Source organism: Dermacentor andersoni, chromosome 7 (genome assembly GCF_023375885.2).
Source record: "Dermacentor andersoni chromosome 7, qqDerAnde1_hic_scaffold, whole genome shotgun sequence".
NCBI lineage: Eukaryota > Metazoa > Arthropoda > Arachnida > Ixodida > Ixodidae > Dermacentor > Dermacentor andersoni.
In genome coordinates, this window is record NC_092820.1 from 179,976,747 (window position 1) to 179,988,409 (window position 11,663).

At 50.1% G+C, this 11,663-nt stretch overlaps 1 protein-coding gene across 4 annotated transcripts in view; it reads left to right on the forward strand.

Annotated features, from left to right (window-relative positions):
• Window positions 1-11,152, forward strand: part of LOC126533193 (uncharacterized) — a 344,485-nt gene extending 333,333 nt beyond the window's left edge. For 3 of the 4 annotated variants that reach the window (XM_055071630.2, XM_055071631.2, XM_055071632.2), the window contains one exon: window positions 5,894-11,152. In XM_055071630.2, coding sequence (XP_054927605.1) covers window positions 5,894-6,078 — 185 coding nt within the window. In that variant the 3' untranslated portion in view covers window positions 6,079-11,152. The remainder of the gene's footprint in view (window positions 1-5,893) is intronic. The other variant, XM_050180468.3, reaches the window with a different exon arrangement.
• The last annotated feature ends 511 nt before the right edge of the window (window positions 11,153-11,663 follow it).

Here is an 11,663-nt window from a genome sequence, read left to right on the forward strand (position 1 = left end):
GTGTGTTTGATACCCGGGATTTCGGAGAGAAGGCCTGGGAGATCTTTCATAGCCAAATTGAACAAAAGGGGTGACAGTACCGCTCCTTGCGGAGTTCCTCTCGGGCCTAGAGTGATGGGATCTGATTTTGTTCCACCGAAGTTTATAGTGGCTTGCCTTGCTGATAAGAAGTTTTTGACATAGTTGTAGGTTCTGGCGCCACAGTTGGTGTCGGCGAGGCTTTGAAGAATATTTTTATGCAGAACGTTATCAAATGCTCCTTTGAAATCAAGTGCCAGGATGGCCCTTGTCTGTGACTTGGGGGGTGTCTCAAGGAGATCCTTGTACAGGTACAAGAGGGCGTCCTGGGTCGATAGGTGAGGGCGAAAGCCGAATTGAGTGTTAGGTAGGAGGTTGTTCTCTTCTAAGCATCTACTGAGTCTCGTGTTGATGACCCTCTCTATGAGCTTGCCCAAACACGAGGTCAGCGATATCGGTCTTAGATTATCCAGTTTAAGGGGTCTGTTCGGCTTCGGAATGAACCGAACCTCGGCCGTCTTCCAGGATATTGGTAGTGTTCCTGTAGCCCAATGCTGCTCGTTGAAGCATTCCACCAGCGAGGTGATGGTGTCATCGCTGAGGTTAAATAAGAGCTTTGCTGTTATTTGATCTGGACCTGGAGCTGCATTTTTTCTCATGGCCGCTATTTCTGCTTTGATCTCTTCTTTCGTGAGTGGGATGTCCAGCTTCGCATTCGGCAGCCCAGAATACTCCGGTTGTTCCACGACTGGGTCCGTGCACAGATACCTGGTCTTGAGCTTTTTCATCAACTCTGTGTCCGTTCCCGGGATGGTGTGTACAATCTTCGTGAGCCTGTCTTTAGTGGCCGACTTGCTGCTGCTGGGGTCGATTAGGACACGCAGGAGCTTCCAAGTCTTTGGCACACCTAGCTTCCCCTGAATACCATCGCAGAGCGTATTCCAATTCTGTCTGGCCAAGGATATGGCGTAGGATTCTGCCTTTTTGTTTATCTCCTCTATTTTTTTCCTGAGTTTGCGGTTAAGCCGTTGTCTTCGCCATCTCTTTGTCAATGAGTGTCTTGCTTCCCATAAATGTAGAAGGTGCGGATCGACCGCTGGACAATCTTCTGTCGTGCAGACCTCTTTCGTAAAGGCTTTCAAAGCTTGCACCTCACCCTTAACCCATTCCTCTAGGTTTGTAATCGGGTTTGCAGTAGATGCCCGGGCCTGGTCTCCACCTGTCCCAGTTCGTAATTCTTGCGATACCTATTTTGCCTTTGCACGCGTTTGTGCTTATCTCCAGAGAGAGGATGAAGTGATCGCTTCCCAGGTGCTGTTCGGTATTCTTCCAAATCGCGCTGTTTATGTTCTTGGTGAACGTCAGGTCCGGACACGTATCTCTACTAACACTGTTTCCCAGCCTCGTAGGGTAAGTGGGATCGGTGAGGATCGATAGCTCTTCTTGCGTCACTACTTCTTCCAGTTTTCTGCCTTTTGGTGTCGCCGCCGGGTAGCCCCACGAAGGGTGCAGTGCGTTGAAGTCGCCCCCAATCACGCGGGGGGCATGGCCCGCTAAGCTCAGAAATTTCTTTATGAAGGAACCCAATCTTGCGTGCCTGTCTTTGGGAGGGCTGTAAACATTCAATACATGCGTGCTTGTCGCTCCTCTTTGGAGAGGAAGAATAGTAATATAGCAGCGCGCAATATCCGGCTCGAAAGGGTCGTGCAGTATGGCAGTGTATAGTTTGTGTACTAACGTGGCAGTTAACTGGTCTTGCTGATAAGTCACATAGTCTTGGAGTTTGATAGGTATTAGGTGGGGTTCTTGAATTAGGATAGCTGCCGTTGGGTCAGATTCCTGAGATAGTAGGAGATTAAGAGCCGCCTGCTTTCTCCTGTAGCCCCAGCAGTTCCACTGCCAGATCTTCATTCTAGGTTTGGCTGGCATGGTGAGTCCATATCGGAGGGTTCGTCCACTTGTATTGTACAAGCGAATTTGGACTTATGTCTTTTATCCGCATGTTCCTTCCGAAGTGCACAAATTGCCGTCTCCGTTATAGGGGTATTACTCAGGCTCGCGCGTGCGCACCTGACCCTTCTCTGGATCGCACAGCGCCGATGGAGCGGCAGTCGCTCGCTAGCACTTTCGCAGCAGCCCTAGCAGTCAGAGCTGTGACCCCTAACCCGCGGTTCGCAGTGAGTTGCGACCACGGCGGGTTCAGGCCAGGGGGGACAGGGTGAGTCTCGACCTAAGGTGTTTATTCACCTTAGAGTACATGTATACCAACTGGCAACAACAGCCACAACACATACAAATACAACACAAAACAAAACCTCAGCGGCGGAGCATTCCGCACGTCTGGGGCGAAATACCGCACAATGTGGGAACCACAAAAGAGGCTGATAAGAGTTCAGCTCACCCAGAGTGGATCCGCGCTCGGGCCCTGGGGCGGTCAGTCGCACACAAAGGCCGGGCGCAACAGGGGAACGGCGTGCGGCGGTCTCAGCGGCTGAATTGAGATGCGGCCAGTCGCAAGCTCCTCAACCGAAAGACAACGGTGCATCGGGGGAATAGCGCTTCTCCCCGAGCGGCGGAGAGGGAGTCTCCCCGGTTCCAAGAAAGGGAAAGGAGGGAACGGGGTGCCTTGGGCTGCGGCGTCGCGGCCAGGCGCGAAGAGCAGCGGGAGCGGCGAAGGTGCCCTCTCCCCGCTACCCTCCGCGAGCGAGCACGTGATTATCGCGTGATAACCGCGTGGCCGCTCCGGAGATATCGGGATGCGCGTGCGATCCCCACATCGTGTATCGTCTGTTGTTTGCAATCTGCTCTCGAATTTCTTGGAAATGGGCGTTCACGTAAATTGGAAAGGCTCGAAACTCCTCCTTGAAGGATCGGAGTTCTTGGATAATTTGTTGGTAGACCTCGCCTAAGGCAGGCTGGGAGCTAGTTACCTGCTGTGTTTGGCTTTCAGGAGTCGGCTTAGTTACGGGCGTTATTGCATTAGTAGTGGCTCGCTTAAGTGTTGGTTTTGGATTGTAAAGCGCTGACTTGTTTTTTAAGACTTTCTATCTCTTTTTTGAGTGCTGCCAACTGCGTGTTATTCTGTGGGGAGGACGAGGGGAGGGGAGGCCACTCTGCAAAGCTCACCTTCGAATCTGAGAGCTGACCCGAGGACGTCTTCCTTCTTCAGCGCCCCGGTGGTCTTCGTGACGTTCTCCTTCCCTTGGTCTTTACCCGCCTCCACGTGACTGGCGTTCTGGTTGGAGCCGGTTGCCCGGCGTCTCGAGCTCGAACGGCCGCGAGAGGTGGAACGAGAGTGGGAGACTGATGACGACGCTCCTCGCCATCGCTGTTCAGGCTGCTTCTTCTGCCTCGGCCTGCTCCTACCTTCTCCATCTTCAAGTTCCGTTGTTGATGCCGCGTTTGATGACGTGGCACTAGCGTTCTTGTTCAGCGGTCTGTGGAATTTCTCCTTGCAGTCCCTTGAATAAGTCTTGTGCGGACCCTTGCACAGCGCGCAAACGGGTGCGCACTCGAGCGTCTCATCTGGACTCGGCGTTCCACAGTTCTGGCAAACAGCCCCCTTGGGTTTCGGGCAGACGTCTGCTCGGTGACCTGGCATTCCACAGTTGATGCAAGCCGCCCTCGTTTTCCGGTAGATGTAGCAGCGGCGCTCTGACCGCCCGTAGTTGACCGTGAATGGAACTTTCTAGCCGGCGAAGACGATTACTACCGACGTAGCCTTGCCCAGACGGCGCGCTCTCAGGATTGTATGGCTGGATGAGGAGACATCTTGGAAGATAGAGTCATCACCCACTTCAGGCTTGATATTATGTATTACACCTCTGCAAACGTCCTCTGGCAAGGCAACGTAGGCAGTGAATGTTAATCTCTTGCCGTCAAGGTGCAGACTATTAAGCTTGGCGAGGCGGAACGCATCTTCCTCACAGTGAGTACATATCATTATAATGTTCCGCTGGATAACAACACGCAGAGTTGGCTTTTCTTGTAGCGGTGTGTCGAGGGCCGCTTGGATCTCTAATTCGAGATCGTAGGAGCGTGGAGCCACAGATTGCAGATCCACCGTGGTTTTAGGTCGGATGATGACCTTGTATGGAAAATTCTTTAAACTCGGTAGACGCGGAGGTCTCGGTGTGGGAGGCTCTCGGCTTGCTCTCTCTCTTGCTTGGGAGCTGTCGATTTAGCTTGCGCCGCTCTTTCGTTGTTGCGCCGGGACCATATGTTCCACCCATGGCTGTTGTCTTCCTTCGGGAGATCCTGCGGGGGCATCAGCTGCTGCTGGGATGTTGGTACATGACTGAAGTCCATCTCCGTCGGGTCGTAGCCTCTTAGGGAATTCATAGTAGTCGTGGTAGTCATGAGTGAAGTGGGAGCACTCACCGGCGAACGTCGTTAGACCCAGCGTTGCGCGAACGCCATGCCGCGTATCCGCGGGCGCGCCTGCGTCTCTGCTGCGGTGAGGCACCCAAACCACTCGGCCGTTAGGGTTAGCGCTCTTCGCGTGGTGCTGAGAAGTCAGACAGGCTTTACCGCCGAGAATGTGGCACTCACAGGTTCACTGGTGGTACCAGGCGATGGCAGGCGTTGAAGGGAGCCCGTGGATGGTAAAGATACGGTGATCCAATATTGTAATCCGCCGCAATCGAAGATTGTCAACGGAGCCCATGTATCGAACGTCCGCGCTTGACGAACGCTTGCAGCGCCCCCTCTTTATATTGATAATTATGCGTTTCCGAAGCACGGTTTTTTGAGCGAGACTATTTTAGTCGCGGAAGCAGTCCGCTGACGCTCTTTGGTCATCTGGGCGGGGTATCCCCGTTTTTTCGAATATTGTACCCGCCTATCCCTTGATGTTGCGGCTCTGGCCTAATCCAGTCATAAAAAGTACTTGATAAGCCGATCTTGTGAACTATTTTCTCGATTTATCCACTGCGCGTTACGATGTAACACGCTACGCGTTATTAGCGCTGTCCTATGTCTCTGTCACTTCCCTGGCTTCTTGAATTGCGCTAAAGACTTTGCCATTATGAGTGTTACGATGTAAGGAGGATCCACCTTTTTAGCCAGATATGTAAATCATCATCAGCAGCAGCAGCCTGGTTACGCCCACTGCAGGGCAAAGGCCTCTCCCATACTTCGCCAACAACCCCGGTCATGTACTAATTGTGGCCATGTCGTCCCTGCAAACTTCTTAATCTCATCCGCCCACCTAACATGGCAGTCTGCCGCCCCCTGCTACGCTTCCCTTCCCTTGGAATCCAGTCGGTAACCCTTAATGACCATCGGTTATCTTCCCTCCTCATTACATGTCCTGCCCATGCCCATTTCTTTTGCTTGATTTCAACTAAGATGTCATTAACTCGGGTTTGTTCCCTCACCCAATCTGCTCTTTTCTTATCCCTTAACGTTACACCCATCATTCTTCTTTCCATAGCTCGTTGCGTCGTCCTCAATTTAAGTAGAACCCTTTTCGTAAGCCTCCGGGTTTCTGCACCGTAGGTGAGTACTGGTAAGACACAGCTATATTACACTTTTCTCTTGAGGGATAATGGCATGTAAATATGTATATATACCCGCCGCGGTTGCTCAGTGGCTATGGTGTTAGGCTGCTGAGCACGAGGTCGCGGGATCGAATCCCGGCCACGGCGGCCGCATTTCTATGGAGGCGAAATGCGAAAACACCCGTGTACTTAGATTTAGGTGCACGTTAAAGAACCCCAGGTGGTCGAAATTTCCGGAGTCCTCCACTACGGCGTGCTTCATAATCAGAAAGTGGTTTTGGCACGTAAAACCCCATAATTTAAATATGTATATAATATGTGAAGATATGTAAATACCTCATCACTAATAATTGCCTCCCTGTTTCGTCTCATAGGACCTGCCGCCCAGCTACGAGGAGGTGATGCGGTACCTCTCCCAGCAGTCGTCGAAAAGATGACGTTCACACCACGAGGCATGGAGGCGTTCCTATCGCTGACCAGTGGCCTCAGCCCTTGCGACGCAAGAGCAGCAGCAGCAGTGCACTCGCCGCATCCTACGGCCACTGGCGGTCGCCTCTAGGGCTGACTTTTGTCGATCGGTTCAACTATCCGGCGGTGCCGGCTGCGGCGGCGGTTTTGTAACCTTGGGCAAGGAACTGACAGACCTGTCTTCACTGCCGCCACCGCCATCTCCACCGCCGCCGCCACCACCACCAGCGCCTGCTGAACTAGTGGCGCCACTTTCCCAGCTCTCTGGCCCCTCCACCACGCTCGCTACAGCGTCCGCAGGGGAACACTTCCATCGAGTACTGATCCACCAGGAGCCGCCACCTCCTCCACCGCCACCGCTACCTGCAACGTCACAGCTGACAGCCACGAACCTGGCGAGCTGCGTGCGCATCGCGCAAGGGCGGATGCACGAAGAAGCCGTAGAAATTGAACCTGTTACCTTCGCCGTCGCCGACGCGTACGACTCCGTCAGAAACAAGACCCGGTGCTTGAGGTTCGATCTTAGGTTCTAAGTGCTGACACTAAATTAACAGGAAGAAAGACAAACTGAGGTTTGAGTGTTTGGTGCTGTAACTTGTTATTGGAACTTCGGAAGTGTTTTGTTTATTGGAGTGCACGCGGTAACTATCCGCGATATCAAGAGACGTTCTTTGCAAGATACTGGAGTTTTAATCGCTGCACGTTTTGCAGTGTCCTCAGAGAAAGAGTGTAGGACGACTTTTCTGAGAGGATGGCACTAGGACATGTAATGTCGTTTTCAAATGATCGTACATCACTATGCGAACATCAGCGTTCCGCCTACAGAAATTGCCGTCTTTTGGAACCAATCTGCTCAAGTCAGTGCTGAACTTTGCTTGTGAGAATTGACTTCTTCAATCGCCCAGGTGATGTTTTCAGCGGGACACAGGTAAAGCAAAACGCCCGGATAGTACACGACACGCGGTCAAGCCTTACCGCACATGGTCGAAATCGCGGGCTTTTTGTTTGTTTGCTGCTCCTTGTTCATGGTATTCTCGAGCACCACTTCCATTTATTTTTCTCTTTCGAACGAGTATCATCATCAGCCATAACTTCCGACTTACGGAAGTAGTGTTCGGGACTGTATATTTGCACAGTATACACCAACGCATACATATATCTAAGCATACCCATTTAACTATATCAGCTCTGAAGCCAACGCTAATGGCTCAACAATTGTCTAGAACTCACTGCCCTTGTTCGTACGCCAAGCCGACACAAGTCGCGCACGTGGAGTTCGTAAATGTTTGCATGTACTGAGCGCATGTTATGGTTGGTTCGTTAATTGATCGCCTCCACGAAGCCAACTTAAAGGGACCCTGAAACAATTTTGACGATTTTGTACAAACGTACTGAGTCGTTAGATTAGGTCCTCCTGATCATTAATTGACGCATCTAAGTGCTCCGCGTCAAGCGTGTAATTGTAAGGTTTTAAAAAATGTACATCGCTGCCGATCGTAGCAGACTGCTCGGCGGAATTTTCAGCCGCCCCTAACCATATGACGTAAATCACCCAATTGACGTCAGCAGGGCGAGTTATCCGATTGGCTGCCCAGGGCGCGTCATCGATAATTTTTCCACTTTTATGGCGAACAAATAATGTTCGTAATAGTTGGAACGCTAGTTAATTTGTTTCTATAAAAAGAAAGTAACAGAAAGAGAATGCACAAGACCAATTTCTCACTACATTTAAGCACTTCCGGCACACAGCAAGCGTCGTGTGCTTGTGTTACAACGTGCTCCATTTTGGCGAGAGCTCCGCGGTCAGAGTCGATTACAGTCTTTTCGCGAGCACTATGATTCGACTTTGTTGCGTCGTGGACTGCAAACGTGGCGACTGGCAATATGTCAAGCTGCGACATCGTGTCCATCTGCAAGGCAGCAGACGAGCGGACTGGCTGCAGCGCATCGGACTGCCGCTATCTAGTCGGCGCCAGGATTTGCGCGTTTGCGGCTTTCACTTTACACCGGAAGATTACTAACACAATAGCGTTTCGCGAGTCCGGTATTAGGATAAACTCAAGCGCAAGGGAGCAGGGCCTGGCCGTTTGACCGTGTTGATTCACGGGATGAGCAGAAGCGCAAATGTGAATGGCCTGCATGGTGCAGCCACCTGGTGGCACAGAGCTCAACCACAAACTGTAGCAGTAACGAAGTGTATTCTTTGCTGCTGGTGTACATTTTTCGCAGGAGTGTAATCGTTAATTAACACGTTTTTGTAAATGTTTAAGGTGTTTTACACTTGGATAGAGGAATATTAGCGCTTTGTTTGGCTGGTTAAGGTAGGCGCCAACAGGTGGCTGCACCGTGCAGACCGATCAGGCCGCTCGCGTACGTCTACGCTAAAGTTCCTTCATCAGCTTGAGTTTATGCCTCCAGCGATCCGTCGAAACGCCCAGCTCGCCTGTGGTTACCGGAATACCAGACACGTTCGGCGCTGACGCAGAATGCTCGCAACGCACGCTGCTTCGATAGCTCTCGCGTGGGGTCGACTGCCAAACAGCCGGCGGAGAGCTTGGAGAGGCTTCGCGTGCTCTCCCCTAGAGAAACGGAAGTCGACGACAGGACGTGCCATCATGACGCAGAGCCAGTGAAGGCGGAGCTTAGCCCCGATCAGTCGGCGAACGAGTTCCTCAGGAGAAAATGCATGACTATGGAAGAGGGTAACTTGTAATCGTCCGTAGCTCTCTTAGTGTGAGATGTTCACACAAATTGTGGTGCGAATGGTTAACTTTAGCTGTACCCTACGCCTCTACAAAATTTGTCGGAACCGTTTCAGGGGCCCTTTAACTTCACTGACAGCGATTGTGAGAGATGGCGCAGGGATTCCTGCTAATCGTTACGTTTCTAAGAAATGTCGTTAGGCCTTCCATAGTGTCTTTCGTAGCTAGACACACGCACGCACGCACACACGCACGCACGCACTCACTCACTCACTCACTCACTCACTCACTCACTCACTCTCTCTCTCTCTCTCTCTCTCTCTCACGCACACACACACACACAGCCTGTAAATGAAGTACCGTTTGTTACAGATGTTTTAAAGAGCAAATGCTCAAGTACTCGCACTTTGCAGCGAGTCACCGCCGCACGAAGTGCATCTGTTGGTGAACGACACGGGAAAGATTGACTGGCTGGTTCATTCAATGTAACAGGTATTCAGGAATCTTTTGTATTGGAGATAGCACAGAATACATACATTACATCTTTCCATTTCAGACAGAACACACTGCCCTGCGGCAAATTAAAAAAAAAACAATATAATTTCTGTACCAAAAAAGGTTAGCACATTGGTTAAAACTGTGATAAAAAGCTTGCAAGCTAGGCATGCACAAACGTTTATTGGCCTCAGTGCAGATCCTGTTAGTTGTTTATTTGTTTGCTGACGTTTTTACAGCTGCGTTCAAGGAAGCGCGGGCAGAAATTAACACGCCTTATCGTCACGTCACACCGTATTTTTTATTCCTGTCAAATACCAGAAAGAGGTCTGCATTTGCCTCGAAGCACGTGCCGTCATCTTGCGCCATTGTTTTCTGTCCAAATGCCGTCTTATCACCGTTTTACTAACGCATATCAAAGATATGCTTCCAAACAGAGTTGTGCTCAAGCGTCAGCAGCGTTAACCGCTATGGGCCCCACATCCACATGGCTAAAGTGCGTGTGTCTATGTATTCTTGTTGCAGCACGATATGGGTATTTCTTTCCGTCTTTGTTTACCTGAAGGACCGATACCGCTCGCGGTCAGCGATATTGTTTCAACTGTGTGAAATAGGAACATGACTGTGTCAATGTAATCTGAAAGGAAAGAAATGTGTGTCTCGTGCGCGCGAGAAGCGTCAAAAATACGTGGCATGAACATCGGGCAGACCATTAGCACGGCGGCATTGCGGTGTGTGCAGAACGCCATGCCTCCCCTTTCTCCCCCACTGAAGCGTTTGCGTGACAGTCTAATCATGACGAAGATGTCACAGAAATCCATAAGGAGACTTGAAGTCATCAACATTGGGTGAACGAGGGAAGCCTCAGCCTGGAGTCAGCGTTTCGACGACGGGATTTGCCGTCGTCAGGAATTGGTTAGTGCCCTCGCAAGTGCCGTATCCGTCAGAGCTTCGTTGGTGGGCTCAAAAGTTCTACATGCCATGAGTTGAATTACGAGGTTTTACGTGTCAAAAACCATGATTTGTTTATGAGGCGCGCCGTAGTGGGGGCACCCGGGGTTAATTTTGACCGCCAGGTGATCTTTAACGTGCCCCAATGCATGGGGCACGGGCGTTTTGGCATTTCTCCCCCATCTAAATTCGGCTGCAGCGGCCGAGGTTTGATCCTGCGACCTCGTGCTCAGGTGCGCCACACCATAGCCGCTAAAATACCACGGCGGGTAAAGTCCTGTCTTCGTCAGGACCTCTAGCCTTATTGTCAACGTTTCGGCAGGGAAGTTGTCTTTGCCAGTTTCCTCATAAATCATCCAAGTGGATTCGTCTTCTGCCAGTGCGCTGTCAGATCCCGCTATCGAAACGCTGCTTTCACACTGAAGCTTCCATTGTTCGCCCACTGTCAGCTCCATCTTCTTGCGACTGCTTCGTCTATACAACAAAAATAGGGTGTTATAAATGGGATATTTGTCTGGCGTATGTGCATTTTTTGTTAGAGGCGTCGAGAGTAGTGCAGAAGTAGTGTTCTGCGATACATTAAATGGAATGCATTTGTAATATGCTGTGTTTTATGAAAACAAAAATTAAGCTGTTTTCTGAAAAGCGGAGCGCTTGCGACTTTCAATCTGAAGTTTCTACCTGGCTAATATTTCATGCAAGCGTTCTTGCAACACTTCCGTCAAATAGAAAGGATTGGGTGCTCGCGTCAAGTGTGTTTTAGTTTCTAAATACCCAAAGTAAGGATCACGACACGCGTCGCGACAGTGTCTACAGCGTTGTTATCTGCCGAAATACTCTGTGCAATTTACGCACACCTGTAAATATGTAGCCCCATGAAAGGTAGGAAGCGAAAAGCGTAGGGACAGCGTAATGACGTGCAATGGAATATCATCATCGCCGAATATGTTCCCATATGTTCTCATTTTGGGAACACTCGTGGAAACTTGCTTGTTTAAATAAAGAAAACCAAGAAAATGTGATGACTAAGCGTCATTGTTTTTCCGCGGGGCTTTTGTCTTTCTTAATAATGCGCCTAAACAAAGTTCTGTTTTTGTGTCTTTGTGTGTTGCAAGGTTCCTGTCTAATTTCAATTAACGTTGTTCCCAAGCGACGCCGTTTACTCATCGCAGAAGACTGGCCATAAAACCGATCTTAGTCTAATCTTTAATGAATTATATTTTAAATAACAAAATGTAGAAGTATGGGCGTGGGTGGCTTATGGTGAGAAAAGAAATATAAACTGCAGACATGAGAACTACCTTGGCATAATTTAAAAAATATAAAATGATTCTTTCGTAATGATATTTATTACGATCGTCTTAACATTCTTTCTGAAGTGTATTTCTTACAAAAACTAGGTATTTTGAAGCACAGTCGTTGCCCACTCCTGCTCGTGACCCAATCGAGGCAAGCAGTATTTATGTGGCTGCCCAGTCCCCTCCCCCCCTTCCCCTTCCCGCAGGAAAAAAAAAATATTCTGGCTGCG